General features: G+C 34.7%; 1 protein-coding gene across 1 annotated transcript in view; it reads left to right on the top strand.

The window, feature by feature from the left end:
• Positions 1-24,348, top strand: part of LOC142978213 (uncharacterized) — a 92,184-nt gene that overhangs the window by 55,804 nt on the left and 12,032 nt on the right. The window contains exons 6-17 of the mRNA XM_076122554.1: positions 687-881; positions 4,108-4,266; positions 9,856-9,973; positions 10,565-10,648; positions 14,346-14,398; positions 14,778-14,984; positions 15,475-15,618; positions 16,530-16,619; positions 17,373-17,607; positions 17,866-17,937; positions 18,117-18,229; positions 18,609-18,701. Of these exons, the coding sequence (XP_075978669.1) occupies positions 687-881; positions 4,108-4,266; positions 9,856-9,973; positions 10,565-10,648; positions 14,346-14,398; positions 14,778-14,984; positions 15,475-15,618; positions 16,530-16,619; positions 17,373-17,607; positions 17,866-17,937; positions 18,117-18,229; positions 18,609-18,701 (1,563 nt within the window). The remainder of the gene's footprint in view (positions 1-686; positions 882-4,107; positions 4,267-9,855; positions 9,974-10,564; positions 10,649-14,345; positions 14,399-14,777; positions 14,985-15,474; positions 15,619-16,529; positions 16,620-17,372; positions 17,608-17,865; positions 17,938-18,116; positions 18,230-18,608; positions 18,702-24,348) is intronic.

Genomic DNA, 24,348 nt, shown 5'->3' on the forward strand with positions numbered 1-24,348 from the left:
TTAGTCGCAAGTCTTATGAATAACATTAGGCTAATATAACGTGAGCAATTAATATTCAGTTTATACACTACACTGATTTCGTTAATGACTCAAATTAAGATCTTTTAGTGAAATTAAGACCGCGTCGTAAATGTTAATTGGAAAATGAAAACATTAATTAAATTATACTCGTAAAATACGATATTTTTTTATTGCTTGCATTGTGGTAGTAGTTCGTGGCTTTGTTATTTCGTCTCGAAAATAAATTTGAGAGATTTGTTTTGTTTAGCTTTTATTTAATTATAATAAAAAAACTATTTGAACTCGTATAATACTATGCATAAGTTCCTAAAAAGATAAATAGCTTTTCACATTACTACACTTTTCTTTTTATTTTCCTTTTAAATCATTCTAGCTCAGCTCAACAGTTAATGATAAAGAGTCTATTCATATTGCTAAAGTCTATCATTAGGCTCGCTAATAATACATTTTAGGAATATTATTATACTCGCTCATAGCCTTTGAGTACAATTAGGCAGTACAACGAAATAGGTAGTACTAATTAACATTTTACAAATATCTCCATCATGATAATTACTGTTGCCCTCTGTTAAAACAAATTACAGTGATTTATAAACCACGATACTGTTATCTGATTCTCATAATTCAGACCTGAATTTTGTTTTGAATATACTAATTTGTTTTAGGGACAAATGGGCGAGCCTGGGCCTCCCGGACCTATAGGAACTAAGGGCGATAGAGGGGAGAGAGGGGAAATTGGGACACCTGGCCCTGAAGGACAGCCGGGGCCAAAAGGGGACCCAGGAATGGATGGAACACCTGGATTGCAAGGACCGCCGGGACCTCCGGGACCACCTGCGCCAGCGTCAGCTGCGCTAATAGTAAGTCATTTTAGTCGTTTTAGGTGCCCCTTTTCATATTGTTGTTCCCTTTGCCTATCAGAAATTCAACGCTCATATGAGATAGAAAAATAATGCTCAATTTCATAGTTTATGCCAAAAAGTTAGTCACAAAGTCTTTGTATCATTATCTGTAATTAAAAATAATGAAAATAAGATTCAAAATATCGCAGCAGCAATTCATTATACTCTGAAGGTCGGATAAGGTGCTCTCAAAACCAAATAATGACGTACTCGGTGAAACTAAATACGATCCAAAAAATCTCACAACACCGTCTCATTTTATTTCTCAGTCAAGGGTTGCTTAGTCGAATTTGCTTCAAGATTAATTACATCATTATCTTAATAAATCGACTTTAGTAAGGTGTTTTTTCTTGTTAGTGAAATCGAACTTGTTTACTCAAAATCAGGTCCATGAAGCGTATTAATTAACATTCAGAAAATGTTGTTTTGTTTAACAAAGTCTAGACATTAGAATCGTCTGACTTCAGCCTTTAATACGGTGTCTAAAACTGAATCTAGATTATTTACTTTTTGTTTGAAATTTCTTCTTACGTAAGGCCAATGAGGGCCGTAAACATTGTAAACAAAGTGGAGATTTGCATTAGTTTTATTTGTACCAACTTTGGTCCCAGTTGACCTATTTTAATAAGGATCAACTAACCTACGGTCTGAATGGCAGAAAAGGCTTTAGATGTGATACTTGTCTAGTTACAAATCAGATATTTTTGTTCCTTTATTATCCGCTACTGGGCATGTGTCTCCTCCCGAATTTAGGGAAGGGTTACCCTTGAGTAAGTTACCAATCAGCCCCTTGAAGAAAATGATTGAAACATCCATTTGTATCTAGATTGGTTTATCTCTATTAATATACTCGGGTGAAGGTGATAAGTAGTTTCAAGTGTAGAGTACTACATACTGCGTAATAAGATGCGTAGAGACAAGTAGATAGGGGGTAGTAGAATCGGAAACATATAATTTACTAACTTATTTATTTACTAACTGGATATACATTTTCATATCCAGAACGTATGCCATTAATACAATTCTAGGAAAAAAATATAAAGTGATATATCTCCCACGCAAAGCTAGAAAAGAAATATATTTCCTTTAACGAAATACAAGAAGATTAAGTCACAAAAATATCTTGTAATTAGGTGTAGCAAAAAATGTTTTCTCGCGTCTCTTATGTAATAAACAGAATGTGCGGTAGCTATTAGCTTTTGTAATATACGTCAGAAATATTTTATTGCGTCTGGGTCTAGACAAAAAGTAGTAACTGTCTGAACAAGAACTGTTCGTAGAAATGATATAATATGAAGCAAAACCTTTGTTAAGTAAATTTCAATATATTATACACCGTAATCTAAGTATTTTTTCTATTCTTTTAAAAAAATGTCAAATTAATTCCTTGGGTAGAGTTAACCAACGATTAAACCCATTCTTAAACCATTTAATTATGCGTATACGTAGAATTTGTTTTAAATCTGACATAATTTGTTTATTTTTGTAAGTCTTCATTGAAAAGCTGGCCACTTAGTTAAGGGAATATAAAAAATATATAGTCACTTTTGTCGCACTGAGAATAAATTATAGGTGCCATGAAACTACTAATTTATTAGTTCACCAACCAGATTGTTTCTTCATGCTGTTAGTGGTATTTCAAAGAAATTGTTGATTGTTTAGCTGCACCTTTGCTATACAAAGTTTGTCAGGTGTTTATAAGACCGTGGGAATTGGTTCTACAATTTAAAACAACGTTAAAAAAATACCGAACGTGAATTGAACGTGTAAAAATTCAAATATTTTTTGAATGATAGAATTTAAATAAAGTTAGAATTGTTAATAAAATATAAAAAAGGCAGCTGCATTATTAAATAGTTTTGTGCTTTTTCAGCAATATTTCAAAATCAATTTGTTTTTTGCCGAATATGATCGACCGTTGTTAAACTTATACCATGAAAAAAGAATATACATACATATTTATTATCAGGACTTATACCACAAGGATTAGGCTGAGGTATATGAAATATACCCACGAATCGCCATTTACAATGTTTATACCATGTTATAGAGGGCGAACTTATTGCCATTTATCAGGCATGTCCCCAAACTATTGTTAAATATTTCTTATATAAAGTAGAAAAAAAATTGTGCTTTGCCCGACTTAGGATTCGAATCCGAGGATTTATGTTCAACATTCAGATACACTACTGATTGCGCGACAGTGGCAGTAATTTTTCTATCACTTGAAACTCTTCAATTGACCGCAAATTAAATTACCTACCCGTAACCGCACACTTAGCACTTTATTCAAAGGTTTCACTCTATTTACTATGTACAGGTACAAATGGTTGCAGTACCTTGCGTGCTTCCACGCTGACTAGGGCGCCCGATGAAATCACTTTTAACTGACCCGACCGCTAACTTGGATAGCTCATTTAGATTATAATACTTTTACTTTGAAACTAGGCTGTGAAATGTAGGTATTTAAAAAGAAAAAAAAACGTAAGCTTTAAAGCCTTTTGTGAACGTGTGTTTATTTCTTTTGTACCGGATGTGTTTCAACATTTCAGTACTAGTGGTTTTAAATATTTTTAACACTAAAGTTAACGTTATTTAAGAGTCGGTTTTACTAAGTAACGATAAGCAACAAGCCATTAAATTTGTGTAGTACAAAGACTTGAAATCTGGTTTGTATTTAGGAACGAAGTAATGATAGCTATATAAAATCAAAACGTACCATCTCTACACGACTTCTATCATTTAATGTAAGGGTTCTAGTCATAGTAACTGGTTGCAAACGATAAACTGACAAAGATTTGTTATCGGTTACTCTATTACCAAAAATCTTTTTGTTTATTTTTTTTTTTGTTAATTATTTATAGTTTAGTTTAGTATAATATTTTATTCATGTTAAAAGTACACGTGTAAAGAGTTTTTCTCTTAAGTAAATTGTAAAGATTCATTTTCAATAACAACGTCAAGTGGATACCTTAACGACGTCAAAGAAAAGTCTTTTATGTAATAAGAAACAATAAATTAAGAACACAAAAAACAATCCTTTGAAAAAGTCATGTTTATAGTAACATCTTCAAACCAATACCTACATCAAAACTAAAATTATCCCACTCATATAACTTAAGCCAGTTCCACTATTTGTTCTTGTAAGTTTTGTATACATTCCTAATCGCCATGTCTTATGCAGGAATCAACAGGATTATACGGGTCTAGTAATCCAGGGATTCTCGGGCCTCCCGGTGAGAGGGGTCCAATGGGCCTCCCTGGGCCACAGGGCGAGAGAGGATATCAAGGAAATAAGGGTGAGAGGGGATTACACGGCCCGAAAGGCGACAAAGGCGAACGGGTGAGTGTTATCTAAATATGATTTTGTCACTAAAATAGTGTGATATTTGTGTCTAGTGCTACTAAAGATGGTTGATCGTGACAATTTTGATTCAAATGGAGTTTTGAGCTAAGAAAGGAATTAAAAGACAAATATACTAAAGGCACTACTTAAAATTGTACTATAATACCTATAACGTTTGGCACTGACCCATCAATTCGTTTCTTTGAATAAGTAACCTTCTTTAGCTCTACGTTGATATTTAGTGATAATATTCGTGACATACTTACCTCCAACAGTAACAAGACAGACATACTCTTATCAATCTGGTGGCAAAATCCCTTACCAAAAACCTATGAATTTATACTCATAAATATATTATTGAGCAGTGAGGCTTACCACACACCACATGGTCAATAAAACTGTAAAGCCTTTTAACAATCGTGTTTTAATTTTGTAAGCCGATACATTGAATGGCGTAGATAGATCGTTATCCATTCCTTTATTCACACGCGCAATGGAATTGTAAAAGCCTACATGTTGCGATAATTGCTATTAAATTGTGTAAACCGATCTGTTTTTGATTCAATGAACTGTGAATGACTATTATAGGAGTAGATATTATGACGTCAATTTTCTTCGTTTTACTAACAGTATGTAGTACATAGTAGTCGTATATAATAATGTAATTTTGTTATTTTCTATTTGCTACATTTCTAAAGATCATTTGTTGTCAAGTTTGATATAAGATATATATTTATCCTCTCAAGCGCCCGGCCACCGTGTCACGGTTGAATGTGCTACCCCCGTCAAGCGTCCCGCCACCGTGGTACGGCAAAACGATCTTACATTAAAAAAACGTAGAAATTAAATGCTAAAACTATGTTTATCCCTTTCAAACATATTTGACATTGAAGCTGATGAAACGAGACGACGATCTAATGCACACACTTGAATAAGTGGTTGATATAGGCCAGAGAGCACCTTAAACAACATCTGACCCAACGACATGTTCCTTTATGACCAATATTGTAAATACTTTTTTTAACTAATTTTAAAGATTTGAGTATATTTTACAGTTGGATTTTAATGTCATTATTGATTAACTACACGATAAGACCTTCCGTCATATTATTTTTTATGCCTAAAAATATTTTTTAGACTTTCTTCAAACACATGCCTAAAACACAAAATATTCAGATTAAACCGACTATTGTACCACCACTATCAAATATTATTTGTGGTTTATTTTTTTAATATATAGCAAATTTTATGTAGATTTCAAATATATAAGGTATGACTAGGGTGTTAGTATCAAAATATGACGGAATCGGCGCTTAAACGCCAACCGCCAATTCAATTTCGCGCGCCATTTTTGGCCTGGACGCTTAACGGTATATTTGAATTTTGACGTGGGGCGCTCGAGAGGTTATATGTGGAAAAATATCACAGTTTATTTTATTACCAACGCACGTTTTATGTAGTCTTATATTTACTTATCGTTAAAACAGATCAACTCGAGCCTCTACGAAATCTCGTAGCACTCGTAGTAACAGCTACGTTGACCGTAGCGCATGTAGCTTAATCCGAGTTAAGAATTCCGTATTAGTTGCACAGAAATAGATATAGATTAATTATTGAGTATAGAGGATAATTAATAGGCAGATTAGACCGGCTTATTGATAATGATTTATCATGTGACGAATTAATTATGTGACGTAAACGATAGGTGAGCTTACGTTGGTCATATTGATTCTAAAGCCGAGTTTACGTGTCATGTCATTTTAATTAACATGTGCTTCGGTAGACAATGATGTGAAATTATAGCGGAAAATATGATGTTTGCACGATAATTAATGGGCTCAGTGGTTTTACGTTCATGGATTTAAAATAATCGGCAATGGTTACTGGTGGTCTTACATTAAAAAAAGGAATAGCATTAATTTTAACTGACTTGATATCAACAATAAAGTTACCCAATTACAACCTACATATATGTCACAGCATATTTATTTCATACAAATTTTACGCTATGATACTTACAGTATTAGCAATTCTTTGGGACAAGTCTTAGGGTCGAGTCGACGGCTTTCGTAAGCTTTCAACATTGTCCAGACTTACTCGTCATCTTGTACATAGACAAGGCAGGTTTAATCCAATTACCGAAGAAGACGAAGGGCGCTGAAGTGTAAAAGATACTTGACCACCTTTATCTTGGGGATGTAGTTTGACTTACTATTGCTTAGTCTTGGATTTTCCTGATATAGTTAAGAACTAAGCTAGCGTGACAAAGGCTTCATTGTAAGACGTTTGTTTTAAAAATGAGTGGTTTCTATGCTCTTATAATTCACAACTTGGATTTTTGTGATCACAACATTTGAGGATATTTTGTATTTTTGTTTTGTAAAATTGGTAAATTTGTTTTAAACAATACTGTCTCAACCATTTTCCAGTAAACAAAGTGGTCCTTTTTATAGATATAAAAGGTATATTATATATAGACTTAGTATTTGTTATAATTTTATTCAATATCTAGATAAATGGGTTTAATATTGGATCTGCTTCCAGAATAAGGAACGAATTAAAGTTAGACCGTGAGTTCTTGCTTGCGTGTATAAGACTTTGCAGACCTTCAAAAATAGTTTACAAGATTATCATGTATTATGGACCACAAAAACAACATAATATAGACACAAAAACCTTCTAATACCCACAAAACAAGTCTCCTATATATCAAACGATGTCACGTCTACATATTAGCCTAAGTTCAAACTAAGTTCGTCGAACGCCAGCTAGCTAGGAAAACATAAAGTTATAAGTCTTCCTAAACTTCAGTTTTGTGGCTATCAGTCAAAACTTTTACGCTCTGTGCAAAACTACTAATACGAGAATCTGAAGTATTTCAAAGTAATATATTTATGAAGTAAACATCTGTTTGTTTTCATAAAGTGAATACCAGGAAGTTTTAAATAAATTATTGGTTTATGTGTATTTTGTGCTCAAAGTTAATAAGGAATTTGGATGTAGTGACAAATGACACTAATTTGACTATACCATTTCTTAACCTTCAATTCTACTGGCGTCAAATGACTAGCTTACTTGAAGCATTTATCGATTAATCTATATACTAATAATATAACACTAAGGGTTAGTTTGTTGAAATCCGCTAAATTAGTTCGTTCAATCGATATTTTTTTGTATTGATTAGTCTGTTTATTGAGGAAAACTATACGCGATGACTAATAAAAAGGGATTTTCTTTTTACACGCAGTTAAAAGCACTAAAAACTGAGACATATGTTTTAAATATTTGATCATTAACAGTCAAAGGTTTTCATATACGGCCGTCTTAGCATCAATAGTGTAATTTGCGCCGACTTCTATAAGTTTTTTTATCATAAAAATGGACTCAGCCGATGTTGATTTCTATAATTTGTTTCTACATAATAATATACTTACTTGGATAGTACCAAATAAATAGAGCTTCAACATTCTAAAAGTCTATAAACTAGCCTAGGATGTAGACAGGTACAATTATAATCTACAAAATTATTTATTACTTTAGTCCCGAAGTAACACATGGTACCAGTAATAATTAATGCTTACAAACTAGTAGTCTCAAATTGCTGTCCCATTTATTTGCTCTTCGCTTGATGTCAATATAATTATAGTATTTTCTTTGAACTCATAGCCTTGTAGAAAATGTTAGGCATTTCAAGTGGTACCTTGAACTTTTAGTATAGTGACAATGAATATTAAAAATTATTTGTCACTAAGACGATGAAATAAAATGTCGCCCGTTAACTTAGCTTTAAACATTAGCTAAATTGTGGAAACGTGTTTTCATTGAGAAACTGACAAGGATTGTCATTAGAATACAATTTTTAAATAAACAATCAATCATATCTTTAAATTAATGATCAATACAATTTTTGAATGAATAACAAAAAAACAATTAGATCAAACATTGTGACAAGTCTGTATAACAAGATGATTGAATCTAGATAAAATTGTCGCACATCACCATGAGATATTTATAATTTGTACTATCGCAGAGGAATAAGTGACCCAAAAAGGATACTTACATGAAGCAATTTATTTATAGGTATTTTATTAATAAAACTTCGAAATATTTTGCGCGTTCCGATATTGTAACCGCATACTAACCACAGTGGGTCGATCCGTCCGCAGAATGTTATAATACTGGTATCGAATTGATGTGTACAGTCACCAGCATAAATATATACATTGTAACATTTTCGATTTTATGTCTACAAATGAAAATATAAACATAAATGCTGTACAAGTAACATAGTTAGGGGGTTCATAATTCCGTCTGAATCCTTAATATTATTACTTAATAGCTGACCCGCGCAACTTTACGCTTGCGTCACATAAGAGAGAATGGGTCATAGTTTTTTTCCCGCTTTTGACCGTAGCGTGATCTTATATAGCCTAAAGCCTTCCTCGATAAATGTTCTATTCAACGCAAAAGGATTTTACTATTCGAACCAGTAGTTCAAACCAACAAACAAACTCTTCAGCTTTGCAATATTAGTTTAGATGATGATGGACAACTTTTACACGCTTGTCAAATAGGGGTGACATTAAATTACTTCAAGAATGTTCGAATAACTCTCAGTGCTTGACTATCACTGCTGAATTCATCTTTCATCATTTCATGTCTCATCCTCTAACAAATGTTCTTAAATATAAGCTTACAAATACCCATACAGTCATAATGCAAGTCATTTTGCATCACACGACGAAACAGAACGACTATGATTACATCAAAATCAATAGAACATTCACTGAGATATCGATCGTGTCCTTATTTTGTTAATTGAAGGATAGAGTCCTTCAAACTTTAGTTTCATTGTAATTATTCCAACCCTTTTTAAACTGTTTAACTAATACTGTTGGACATAGGCCCTTTTAAAACTGATAAAGTTAGGCAACCACGTGGAATCTAAAATGAATATGTTTTATTAACGACGTTTTCGTTCGTGCCTTTTTATCAAGATACAAAAAGAGAAAGGCATGACATCCATCGGTTAATTAACCAAAACGTTTTCCTTTAACTGTCAAAATGACCTCAAAAATACATTGCATGAATATACGAGCTTCAATACTCTTTCCTCGATTCATACAAATGCTATAAATACGTATTTAAAGTTCCTGTTCGTCGCACCACTTTTGAATGCTAATACACCTAATATTCTCAAAGATCAGTTAATTAAGTAAATACCTATTTTATAGTAGGTAGGTGCTATTCAATATTGGCTCCGTAATTTAGAAGGTAGTGTAGTGTTACGTCATTGGGTTAGTGCCACGTCGTTTACAATATAGCTTTATACGCTCCTAAACTTTGGGTAAGCCTTACATTGTACTCTAACTAGAACTCAACAAAGGTTCCCCCGATAGCGAAACTACACAACAACTATAGAACTTTACGAGCGTAACTAAATCAAAATAAAATCACACGCCGGCCGTCGCCAAATTAGTAGGTATTCGCATAATAAACTTGGGTCTAACGCAATAAGTGACGGTTTGACCCTCGTAACGTGACGTTATGTTACCTTCGACCCGTGAACTCATAACTGTGTTACAGGGCTATGTAGGGCCTAGAGGGCCACATGGCGCTAAAGGGGAGCGTGGCCAAGCCGGGCGCGACGGCTCGCCCGGACTACCAGGCTCTCACGGCCGCCCCGCCGAAAAAGGGGAAAAAGGTACCCAACTTACTCAACCATCAAATTTTATGTTACTCTATGACCCATATTTATACTCGGGTAAAGCGTTCGCGAGATTTTTAGGGGTTTATAGTAACGATTTGGAAAATCTTTATTTCTTCGCGCACTGAACCCTTTGGATTGGTTTTCGAGTGCTTGCACGCAGTTTATTTATTATTGCTGTTACTTTTTACGATCGTCTAGAGAGTTTTGTTTTATTCCTGTATCGGAATGTTTTGGTGTTATTATTTTTTTGGGTTGTGCGTAAAAGTTTTAACATATTGAAATAAATGTTGGGGGTTGCAGGTGTTTTATGTGCCAGAAAGAACGGTTTGTTTATTTCCATAAATAATCTCAAAATACATTTGTGAAAAACAAACTTGAACAAAACTCCGTGTTAAATGTTTGAATTTGACTACGAAGCAAGTTTAATCTCAATAGCGCTTGGTGTGTTCTGAAAACAAAATTAGCAGTTTATACTGCAATATAAACTTCTAATTTAGTTTGTTGTGCGATATTCTAGTCTAGTTGCTGTGTTCTTAGTCTGGGAGCTAATTCGAATTAAAACAATGTGTTTTTCATTGTAAATAGGTGCTCGAGGTCTCCCCGGCCTCCCGGGACCCGCTGTGCCAGTTGTATCAGAAAACTCGGTACTAAGCGACGTCTCACGTACTGGTAAGTACTAATTTTTTTAAATGTAAGTAACATGTTTTGTCTATGTACTTAGCATATACAATTAAATGCTCAAGAACCACGGTACAAAGCGTTAAAGAAATTGTCTTCATGACTTAACTATTAACATGTGTGGCGATTGACAATCATGCACTAAATAACCCTTTTTATGGGGATACTAAATTATTAAAACTAAAGAACACCTCTTGCAACAATTCATACAATCTTCGTTTGTGTCATACACGTCTTATCACACATAACCATCAGCTAGGACACACCCGGTTTTTCTAAGGTTTTTCTCTCGTGAATTTTCTAAATTAAGTGAAAAAACTCCTATTTAAAAACGCTAATTAAAGCGGTTTCAATTGAGAAGTAATGAAGAGACATTCTAAACGTAGTGATCATTGGCAGCGTTTCTTTATTGGCTCTAGTAATGTTATTAAAAGAAACGGGTAATACTTAGTTAATTGAAATCGAACCATTGATTCAATTACTTTGATAATTCAATGAACGTCAATCGTATTGAATTTTAGTTATTATAGCCATTGAAGTTTTAATTTGTGGATGGGAATTTTCTGTACGGTATTGGTCGTGATTTTGATTGATGTGAACTGTATCGGTTTTGAATTGTAAAACAGTAGCGAATTCTCTACTACTATCGACTACCGACAACCGGCTAGCTATAGAGAAATTTTGCATTAAAATCGGATCAGCGCCTCTAGCGGACGTCGCAACAACTGACTGTACCGACTGTAGAGTATTATTGATAGTTTGACTTATCTGACAAAATAGTTCCAACGGAGCCGGGTAGAGGTCCTGATCAGATTTTTGTACAAAATTTCTCTATAGCTGGCCGGCTGTTAGTAGTCGATAGTCGTAGAGAATTGAGCGTTTGAAACATGAAATAATATCGATTCCAAATAGTTAGTATAATATTATATGACCAAGTGTCAAGTAATTCGTAATCCCCTTGTTTGTATGTAAGACAATTTACCTTGACCACATCCTAATGCTTACGTATATATGTTTAAACTAATAATTAACATCAAACACGGTGCCAATTATATTATCTAACTATCAATCAATTGATAAGATCCGTTTAGTTATTCAATTACGAGTCACACGTACTTAATATAATAATATATTGTGTTCAGATGATGTGTTGAGCACGTTAAGTATCCTAATTATAATGAACGGGTTTGATTAATTTACTCATGTAGAGTGTAGATAATATTATTATATAGCATACAATCTTTGTAAAGGATTTTTATTTGTATTCGTATGGTACGAGTACAAATAAAAATCCTTTACAAAGATTGAATCCTTTACATGAAGCAAATAAATAATTATATTTTATGCCTTTGCAATGGTGAATATACCAACTACGTACAATTTTAGGACTATAAAATAAATATATAAACCCTTTTTTATTTCATTATTGTACTGTCTTGTGGTTGCATAGATCAACTGTTCCTTCGAATTTGTCTTTATCTGCTTTGCTTTCTGTTGAAGCAAAATATTAATAACATAAATAATTAGTACCTTTTCAAACTCTAATTAAATAGATTGTCTACATAATGGGTTGTAAGTTTTCATCACCAACAAAGGAGTAAGGATAAAGATAAAAAGTTAATACGCAAGTTTATTATCTAAATGTTAATTAGGCATGGTATTACTCTTTGAATGAAGACAATTGGTAGAATGGTAGCTGTAACATTTCCATTACTATTATATTATCTAAGCGTAGGAGTTAAACTGTTAGTAGAAACCCATTCAATTTCCATATAACAATACTCTATTTATGGAACAAGAAACACGTCAAAAGATCCTTACAGGATTTAGGTCAGCATTATACTAAAATTATTTCATATATTGACGGGTCCTTTCAACTCTAGTTTCAATATACAATAATAATAATTGATGAAGGAGGATACATGTGGTGCGGCATATAGTTCGACAACTTAGTAAAGAGCCTTGTGACTGCCTCCTTGGCGCAGTAGTTTAGGTCGCCACGCCGCAACCTAGAGGTCGTAGGTTTGATTCCCACAGGAAAAAAATATTTGTGTGATCCACAAATAGAGTTGTCTTTAAAAAAAGCAAGAATCCTTGCTAGCGGAGGTATACAACACTCAGAATTTTAAAAACTAGTGACTTGCAGACTTATGCAGCTGACAATTGCCTGTTTGATACATCTAGCTTTTTGAAAACACCGAAATTATTAACTATACATGCGTAAAATCACGCCTTCTTTCAATAGGGATAGAGAGAACTTATTAACTGTAATCTAGACAAATGGTGCATCCGAAGGCTCTGTACTAAGTCGTCGGGCTATAATACGTAATCTATAAGCGTAACTATCACGAGTAGTCATTAATCATAGTCGTAGAAGCATCTGTTCATATTACCAACCCCTCATATGAGATAGTGTAGCGTAATCAGTCGATTTCTACTACTATTTCTTGTTTGAAACACTTTAGATATTAATTTTGTTTACAAATTGGATTTTGGTTTATAATAAGAGCTTGGAGGCTATAGTTTTATATAAAGTGATGACAATCGATCGATCTTTCGTGTTTGTAATATAGGATTTTAGGGTCAAACAGAGGCATTATGAAGGTACAATTAATAATATGAGATGCCACTCAACTCGTAGCGCGATTTAATACCTAAAATGTTTATAAATACCTTCACAGCGCCCCTAGCGGGTGCCTAAGGAATTAATTTTAATATCGCATATAATCGCATTCTCGATAATCGTTAGAACCAATTGTAGGCGCGATGCCTACGCTATGTGTAATGTTGCTTACGTCAACAGCAGGATTATTTAATGTTCAACAAAAAATATACAGAATGTAAACAAATTATTCGTGACCGTCTAATTGTATTTGTTTCCGTAACTCAAATAACATTTAATGTGAATTCGTTCGTTAAAATTACGTATTACTCACATAATATAAAGTCACGTTTCCTGCCGTTGACACACGGCTTTAGTCGTCACATTCCCATAATTACAAAACAAACAATATTTCATTCAAAACAGAACTTTGTTCCCCACGAAAAATAATTACTGTTGAAAACTCGAGCGAGTAGACAAACGCTCAAACATTCATTTCTAAGTCACTAATTAAGTTTCTGCTAATGGAGCGTTTAGATGAGGCGGGTTGCGAGAATTTGGATGAAACAGCCCCTCTTAAGTACAATATTAAGTCTTGGATTATTTAAGTATATGAAAATATAATTAGACTCACACAATACTGTGTAGAACCTACCTCATTATAACAGCATGAAGTCGATACAGACTTATTAAAAGTACTGCCAAATACATTTTTAACAGAACGCACTTTAGTAATTCATATAGGTTTACTGTTGTGTAACTTATTTATAGAACTGTATAAAACATGTCGTTTTAAAGATTTAGATTTATAAGATTAGAATTATTGACACTTCTTCCAATATTTGGAAGAGTTACGAATATAACAATTTTACGCTACCATTACACCATACACACTACCGTAAAATTTGATATGAGAAAGATAACTTCACTTTTCGCCTGTAAATCTAAACTAGTGAATGTATTTAAATAACTAAATCTACTTATTTATTCAAACTAATGCTACACACGAGTAAAGATGAATACTACTTAAGAACTATTTATGTACAGACTAATATAATACGAGAATAAACGAATATTTTTTCACAGAGGCTGCTCTTCTAAAAGGAGGAAAAGGCGATAAAGGAGAGAGGGGAGACAAGGTAATTATAATAGAAACAGGCAAAGAAACTCAGATTTCCAGTAAATATACCTCGCAAAAGTAGGAATTCTTAGAAATCATTACTTCATGTTAGATTTATTGGCTTAACATAAAAGCTGTTGAATTACGTAAATACGTAATTTCGTTGAAAAGTATTATACACAGATTTCTTGAAAGTGTAATAAGGAAACTTAGATTTTTTTATTTTCAAAGACTCTCCTTTGAAACAAATTCATATTTAAGAATCAAAGTCCGTCCTAAACTAACATAAACCATTATAATCACAACAAATTGTCCAATACAGATTGAATTCACAATATCAAAGAAATATTTTCCCTTTTCATATCAAAAATAATAATATATCTCAATACTTCATTTAGGGGGAAAAAGGAACTCGAGGTATCGAAGGTCCCCAAGGTTTTCCCGGTAACGATGGGAAGCCGGGAGACCGAGGCGACATTGGGCCGTCTGGGCTTCCCGGGACTCAGGGCCCACCGGGACTTAATGGACCTAAAGGAGATAAGGGCGAAGCCGGCCCTCCTGGACCTGTTGCAATATCAAGAGATGACGCCTTAGTGTTAACTAAAGTAAGTTGATTCAGTATCTCGATTTTCTACCACTATTGGCTACCAAAAACCGGCTAGCTATCGAGAAATTTTGCTTGAAATTGTAATCAGCGCCTCTAGCGGGATCCGTGGTAACTATTTTCGCAGTGCATTTCAAATGTTAAACTCTCGATTCTCGGCAATATCGACTGTAAAGAATTGCGCTACAGAAATCAATTAATAAAACATTGTATAGTTAATGTATGGTGTGGTTTATAGAATAAAATCATAAAGTTTTCGTTAGTGTCAAGTAAAGCCAAACATTATTGGAAGACATAATAAAAATTACCTAGAATCGTGTTCACGTTTTATCATGAATCATATCTAGGTTTCTATTGGAATAATTTATTCGACGATAACCCTCAATATTGAATACAAAAGTATAACATTATAAAATGACTAAATCAGCTCCTTTTTGTCCTTGTCATAAGCATTTCTCATACAATATTTGACTACATTATTTCATATCCAGGGCGACAAAGGTGAATCAGGTCCAAGAGGAAAACGAGGGCACCCGGGACCTCCAGGGCCCCGTGGACCCCCCGGTGTACCCGGTCCTCCAGGTACACCGGGCAACAATGGAATATCAGGAGACATTGGACTACCTGGATGGACGGTAAGCAAATATCTAACGGGTCAGAAGTATTTTTTTGAGGCCACTCCCGCACTATGAACTGCTCCTGTGTCGCGGGTACTTTTACAACATACAGGCAACGGACATAAAGTACAACCAGACACGAAGCAACTATTTGTAGATCGCACAAATTTCAATAATTACAAACAGGTAACAGACACAAAGCACAAGCAGATCCGAAACAACTATTAGTGGATCGCACAAATAATTAATTCGTATGAGAATCGAACCCACGACCTCCCGACGCAATGGTAGCGGCGTGGCGACCACCTCAGTCACTGCGCCACAGAAGTCGAGACAAACAAAAATAAGTTACTTTACTCGACCTAAGTGGTTAAAATAATATTTAATTATGAGACATTATTCCTTCTATATCACATGTTTATAATATGCAAATTTTAGTAAAAAACTAACCATCGATTTTAAACCAACTATTAATTATTGGACTGCAATATCAAATATATTTCTTTAAAAACTTTACTTAATGATATCAACTGGTAGGATGTCATTTAGTTTTACTTTTATAAAAATGTATCTTAGCTGACGATATACAAAATACAGAGTGTGGCATAACGATAATATGACGATTTGGGAATGTACATATTTTTGCAATATTTCAGAAGCGTAATGAATAAATGATTACCTCTGTGGTCTGATCTGTAATATGTTACTATTTAGACCACAAAAATTCAAGCTCGATTCCTGAATTGAACCATTTGATATTGAGTTTGATTAATTTTATTGAAATCCTGGACTCTAGCAATATTACATATGTACCTATATGGCTAAAAGCCCACATCTAAGAACTACGATTGTAAACGAAAGCGTATTTCCCATAAGGTAATGCTATAAAAAATAACGTGGAGGTATATTTATAGTACGATATTTCACAGGGTCCGCCAGGCGCTGCCGGGCAGCCGGGCCCACCCGGACCGAAAGGAGAAAAAGGAGACCCTGGCATAAACCCACTTGACTTAGAAAAGGTAACGTCATTTGACTGGTTAATTGGCCACTTGAATGCCTGTGTGTGTTTTCCTCGATCTTTCCCTTTGAAAGCCAGATCTTGAGTATGTTTACGCATAACCATTTATCTCAGGTACTTATTGAGTTTGAAGCCCGTGTTTTATGTATTGATAGAATCGATGTCTTCAAAAGGCATATAATTACGTACAGGAACGTAACGTTTTTCTTTTGATAAATTGTATAAATTCCTTTAATATTATAATTTTATGTGATCATAGCAAAATTTACTAAAAACATCAATGATTGGAACGTCTAAAAGATCACTAAATACACCGAAAGGAATACACGAAATTGTGGGATAAAGTTATTATTCGCAGAACCCGTTTTACTTTTCCGTATACCACAGCACATGAATATAATCTTGAAAACACCCGAGAGACTAATGAATCTCTTATAACGCGGTTCGGTATCCTGCTTGTATTAGACACCCAAACGGAATGGTTGCGGGTTGCTCATTAACTCTTTTGTTTTCCTAGTTTACTAGAAGGGAAGCATTGCGGGCGAAGCTTTTTAATCTCTTTTAAAACATCCCTGAAAACACCGAAGTTGCGATAAGCAAAATAAAATGAAAAACTAAAAAGAGCGTTGAGCTGTTTCATGATTCTTCAAGTAGCTTTTTGTATAGAGCAGTCTTTAGGTAAAATATTTGCAGTCAATTTAAATTCCTATTTCAAGGAAAACGGTGAATGGCATCGGAATATTTATTTTACCAGGTGAAAGGAGAAAAAGGCGATCGGGGTTTTGATGGAGTTCCGGGTCCACCAGGGAAGGAAGGGCCTAGGGGTCCAGCGGGACCGCCCGGTTCCCCGTCAACGAATATCCAATACATCTCAGTTCCCGGGCCTCCGGGACCTCCTGGACCTCCGGGACCTCCCGGCGCTTTCCCGAACGAAGTGCCCGATACACTGACCGATAGCCCCGGAATTAATCGCTTGGAGCCCGGCGCAGGTGAGTAATAAATAGATTTGCTTTCTGTTTTGAATGTGATGTATCGTTTCGTATTCAGTTTGTGTATTATATCTACAACATTTTCGTAAATACAAACTAGACCGAGCATTAGGGTTTGAAAGCTACATTTTTATCTCGTCTGCATAAAAATGGAGAAGCTAAAGTTTCAACCCCAGCATGTTTCAGTAACTTTAAAAGAAATGTTAAAAATATTCAGAGCGTATTTACCAAATTGAAATTCTGATTTTTGTTGTGCAGGAAAACAACGCGATCCACTACAAATTATAAGAAACTTGAACCATCTGGTACAATACCGCCAGGAGCCTTACGGTATGCAATAGTTTTTGCAAACACTTTTCCCTAGAACTAAGTCTGGTTTGTTTTTCTTATAGCCAGTAACTTTGCAACTCGAAGACTTCCTATTTACATTTTAATGTTGCAAAAAATAGTTCAAAGTTGAAGCACTGGACAACTAAAGCAAGTTTATGCAACAATGTGTTTTTCTTCAGCTTATCGCGATCCGTTGGATCCTTTGGGAGAAAATGCTGACTTTGAAGACGACGATGACGGAAGAGCAATTGTCGGCACTATTTTATTCAAAACTACGGATTCTTTGATAAGGGTTAGTTCAATGTACAATTTGTTTTTAATATTTTTTGTGACTGAAATAAGCTTTGTAATGTTTCGTGCAATTTTGAAGTCCTTTTACTTTTTCAGGTCTTTTTGTTTGCACTCTTGTTTGTCTTTTCTTGTAACTGTTTAAAGATGTCGTTTTAAACTTAGTAGCGCAATTTTCTAGGACTGTCGACTATCGACAACCGACTAGTAATAGAGAAAATTTATACGAATATCGATATCGATCGACGCCTCTAGTGGCCGCCATAGGAACTATTATTGCAGCACATATCAAATGTCAAACTCTCGCGCTACAGTTCAACGACTTTATCACAAAAAATATGCAGACAGAAGAACTGTGAATAACAGAATATTTTTTTCCGCAGCTCGGCACGAACAGTCCACTGGGCACTTTGGCATACGTCATCCAAGAACAGGCGCTACTTGTACGCGTCAACAACGGATGGCAGTACGTAGCTGTGAGTAAAATTTCCACTACGATGCGGTTTTAGATTTGCCTACAATTTTTTGTTGGTAAAAGTCGTTAGGTTCAACAGGATTTTTTGAACACTGAACGGAAACGATTTTTAAACTTTCGGTAGTTATAAATGGATCTATTATTAAGTGGAAATACATAATGTTGACCAATATTTAACCTGAACAATATGTACTAAGGATAACCATAAATGTACATAATCATATTATGTACAAGTAAAGGTACTCATTCATATTAACAATATAAGTAAGGTTTTCTCCACCTCAAAAAATAAATATGCGTCATTGAAATACAAAGCCTATATTACCGAGAAAGATTTGAATATAATCGATATGTTTATATTCCAACTTTAGAACAATATTTGATCAAATTTGGAAGGCCTTGATTGTAAATTAGGTTAGCTGTTGTATAAACTTCCATGGTTTCTCACACGTGATTCTGAGATAATATTATTATTGACTGAGTACACATCAACAAACATGGCTTGCCAATCTGTTTATTACGCGTTTAGATTTGTTTATACAACTAGAGGTACTTGCTTACACAATTTCAAAAGACCTACTCTTTTGAAATTGTGTCTGTTTGTCTTGGCAAGATTGTTGTTAGCACCTTAATTTCCAGTTAGTAAAATTTATTTATTTATTTATTTATTTAAACTTCTTATACAATTTGTATAAAGGCGGACTTAATGCCTAAGGCATTTTCTGCCAGTCTACCTTGGGGTGATGCAGAGATTAAATGAAGTAGGTGTTTAAATTATAAAGGAGGAAAATTTAGTTGAAAAAACGATTTACAAATAAATAACAATGTGGTCATGTGACTATACATAAATATAGATGAGTATATACATACATAATTATTTACATTTATAAAAATATTAAATACGAATAACTCAATATATTATATAAATAGATGATATTAAAGACATACAATAAACTAAATATAATACTTACAATATATATATATATATATATAATATATACATACAATACTTCATAAATACAAACTAAGATAAGTGTGACGATTCTGCAACTTGTTTTAACAAGAGGTCCCGAACTTTGCTCTTAAACGTAAGACGGTTAGTGGACATCCTGATTTCAAGAGGGAGCGCGTTCCATAATAAGACAGATTGGACAGGAAAAGAAGAGTTGACAAACCCAGAAGTGTGTGATGGACAGAGAAGAAGAAGATTATTAGAGGAACGAAGGTTACAGTTGTGATTATCACACAGATATTGAAAGTAGGGAGTTAGGTAGGCTGGGGGAGTAGAAGAAGTGAGAAAAGAGAAGAGAGTCGTGAGTGCACGTAAATTACGACGCTCACGAATGGGCAGCCACCTAAGCTGGGAGCGATAAGTAGATATATGATCATACTTGCGGAGGTTGAAGATGAATCGAATGCAGTTGTTGAGAAGGCGGTCAAGTTTGTTGAGGAGATCTGCATTCAGGTCGAAGTAACATACATCACCATAGTCGATCAGTGGAAAGATTAAGGTCTGCACAAGCATTGCCTTAGTCGTGGATGGCAAAAAGTTTTTGAGACGATACAGAGCCCGCAGTATACCAGTGACCCTCTTGCAGACGTTAGATACTTGAGCTCTCCAGCTCAAAGTTGAGTCCAAGTAAAGGCCAAGGTCTTTCACAGTAGGGGTCAGTTCGATGATGGAGCCATTAAATACGACCGGTGGTACTGTTACGTGACCTAGCCTACTGATGCTGCGATTACTGCCTACGACTATAGCCTGACATTTGTCAGGGTTAACAGCTAAACCGAACTGCCTAGACCAACACTCAATGTGCTGAAGGTCACTGTTAATCATGTCGACAACTAACGCTATACAATCCACTGTTCCTTGCGCGTAGAGTTGCAAGTCATCAGCGTACAGATGATACGCACCCTGAAGATTATCGGTTAGAAGATTAATGAAAAAAGAGAACAATAAAGGAGAGAGGATGCCGCCTTGTGGGACGCCAGAATCGAGTTCACGCCAGCTCGATGATAAGTCACCGATGTGAACCGACTGTTGGCGTCCTTTGAGATATGAGGAAAACCAATTTAGTGCACCAGAAGATATGTTAAGGTGAGAAAGGATGGAAAGAAGGATATCATGACTGACGGTATTGAAGGCGTTCGAGAAATCAACCAAAGCCACCACGGTGACTTTAGTATCTTCCATGCCCGCCCTTATATCGCCAGTCACTTTAAGGAGCGCGGATGTAGTGCTGTGACCTGGTCGGAACCCGGATTGAAGTGGGTTAAGCAAGTTGTTGTTTAACACAAACTGTGTTAATTGCTTGTGCACACAGGCCTCAAGCACTTTGGAGAGGAAAGGGAGAATTGATATGGGTCGGAAGTGGGCTGGGCTCGAAGGATTTGGGATTTTAGGTAACGGGATAATGTAGGCTTTGCGCCACAAAGAAGGAAAAGAACCAGAGGTAAGTGAGAAATTTATGATATGGGAAATGGCGGGGAGCAGGTGATCCAATGCCGTGACGATCATATTCAAATTCAAATTCAAATTCAAAATATCCTTTATTTCGTAAACTTTTTACAAAGTATTTGAAATAGTCACATATCTTTTGTCCGTTTCGGAAAAGCTGGTTGCTCGTGAGAAGAAACGGCAAGAAACTCACGGCTTGCTCTTTTAAAATGTCAATTTGCTTGATACAAGATGATTTGATGATTTACTGTGTACACTCAAAAAAAAAGCTGTAAATTAATCTAATTTAAAATTTAAGCTAATAAAAATAGTAATAATCTTCAAAAGGAAACTTATTGGTAGGACACAGTAAAACATTGTACATTAAAACATTAATACATTATTTGAAACAGACTTGGTAGAAGCAGCACAGTCCCAAGCTTTATTATCGTCCAAATAATCTTTAACAGTATAATAGCCTTTTAAACATAAGTTGCGTTTAATAACTAATTTAAATTTATTGAAGCTTAAATTTTTGATTTCACTAGGGATTTTATTGTAGAATCGCACACATTGACCTCTGAAGGATTTGTTTATTTTTTGGAGCCTAGTGGCTGGAATAACAAGTTTATTTTTGTTTCGTGTATTAATGCTATGTATATCGCTCTTTTTCTTGAAATGTGTTATATTTTTGTGTACATAAATTAGGTTTTCATATATATATTGACCTGCCACCGTCAATATATTTATCTCCTTAAATTTTTCCCTTAGTGAATGTCTACTGCCTAAGTTATAAATTGCACGAATAGCCCTCTTCTGCAGCACAAAGATGGTTTGGATGTCGGCAGCATTACCCCAGAGCAAAATTCCATAGGACATGACACTATGGAAGTAACTGAAGTATACTAACCTAGCTGTTTCAATGTCAGTGAGTTGGCGAATTTTTCTGACCGCAAAGGCTGCAGAACTAAGTCTATTCGACAATTGTGATATATGTGGACCCCACTGTAACTTCGAATCTATTGTAATGCCTAGAAATTTGGCTGTGTCCACAAGGTCCAGCTCATCTTCCTTAATCTTTATCAAAGTTTTCACTGGTTTGACATTAGGTGTTACAAATTTTATGCATTTAGTTTTTTGCTCGTTTAATAGCAGATTGTTAACATCAAACCAATGTACCACTTTAGAGATAGCATTATTCACATCGTCAAGATTAGTTTGATGTCGTTTAAGTTTAAATAAAAGTGATGTATCATCAGCGAATAATACTATCTCGTGACTATTTTTAACAAGATGAGGTAGATCATTAATGTAGATTAAAAATAAAAAAGGGCCAAGTATTGAACCTTGTGGCACACCCATTTTAACCACCGACCCAGCAGATCGTACACCGTTTACGTCGACTTTCTGAATCCTATTATTCAAATAGGAGATAAGAAGATTCAGAGCCGCATTTTGTACACCGTAGTGATGTAGCTTCCTGATTAATGTTTCATGCGGGACGCAGTCAAACGCCTTGGATAAATCACAGAAGATGCCAAGAGCATCGTGTGAGTCCTCCCAGGCATCAAAAATATGGTTTACAAGCTCAACACCAGCATCGATAGTGGAGCGACCCCTTGTAAAACCAAATTGTTTGCTATGTAATAATTTATTTTTACTAAAAAAACTAAGTAACTGATCTAATATTAATTTTTCAAAAATTTTACTGAATGTTGGCAGTACAGAAATAGGTCTAAAGTTAGTGGGGTCAGATGTACTGCCTGATTTGAAGAGTGGTATTACTTTACTATCTTTCATTCGATCAGGAAACACACCACCACTTACACATTCGTTAAATATTACAGCTAATTGGGGTGCAACTAAGTCGATAATAGTTTTTGTAATAACTACTGAATTACCCCAAAGGTCTACAGTATTTTTCACATTTATAGTATTAAAAGCTTTTATAATGTCTACATGCGAGACATAGTCAAACCTAAAAATTGCATTACAGATATTAACATTTTCTTTCAGAATTGATTCAGCAACAGTAGGTGACGAGTTCAAAGATTCGGTAGTCGAGACTGGAATGTCAGTGAAAAACTCCTCAAAAGCTGTGGCCACATCGGAATCCGTTGAGATGGTGTTGCCACCAACATTCAAGCTAAACTCACGATCATGGCCCTTTACATTTCCAGTCTCACTATTTATTACTCTCCAAGTCATTTTAATTTTGTCATTACTATTTTTAATCTTTGAACTCAAGTAACGAGACTTAGCTAATTTACAGACCTGTCTAAATAATTTTGCGTAATTTTTTACATATTCTTGAAAATGTTCACTTCTATTGTGATTCCTTTCCTCATACAGCTCGAAAAGTTTTCTCCTACTCTTATATATGCCTATAGTAGCCCATTCACTAAAGGTAGCGCTATCTTGGACCGTAACCGTTCTGGAAGTAAACACCGAGTCAAATTCAGTGCAAAATGTATTAAAAAAGTTATTGTACATATCATTAGGATTACTGTGCTTTTTTATAAGTGGTAAATTAGAAGCAAGTTTATTTTTTAAACTTTCAAAACGATTAGCGGTTTTGGGTACAATTGTAATTTTTCTTTTAGCCACATGTTTATTCTTATTTGTAAATGAAATAAATTGACCACAGTGATCCGAATCTAGTTGATTAATTACTCTCTTATTATTAACTATTATATCAGTGAAAATATTATCCAAACATGTGGCTGTAGTGGCAGTAATTCTTGTTGGCTCCAAAAACAAGTACTTCAGATTGTATGATTGAAAGAGAGCTTTAAATTTAATAGATAAACTAGATTCTTCTAATAAATTAATATTAAAATCACCCGAAATAATTACCTTTTTCTTCAACTTAGTTACTTTATTTAAAACATCTTCCATAATACTCTCAAAACTATCATACAATGCTGAAGGAGGCCTGTATACACTCAATACAATAAACTGTTCTACTTCTACACAAGCTATTTCGGCAGTCCGTTCAACAGAGAGAGAAACAATATCATGGCGTTCCTTGTACTTTAACTGTTTATTAATTAATATGAGTGAACCACCATGTATGGAATGTTCCCTGCTGAATGAACTGCCAACCTGGTGATTGTTGAAGTTGAACATGAATTGACTGCTTTTTAACCAGTGTTCAGTTATACAAAATATATCAATAGCATTGCAATTCATAAACAACTCAATTTCCAGA

The sequence above is a fragment of the Anticarsia gemmatalis genome, chromosome 14, assembly GCF_050436995.1.
Source record: "Anticarsia gemmatalis isolate Benzon Research Colony breed Stoneville strain chromosome 14, ilAntGemm2 primary, whole genome shotgun sequence".
NCBI lineage: Eukaryota > Metazoa > Arthropoda > Insecta > Lepidoptera > Erebidae > Anticarsia > Anticarsia gemmatalis.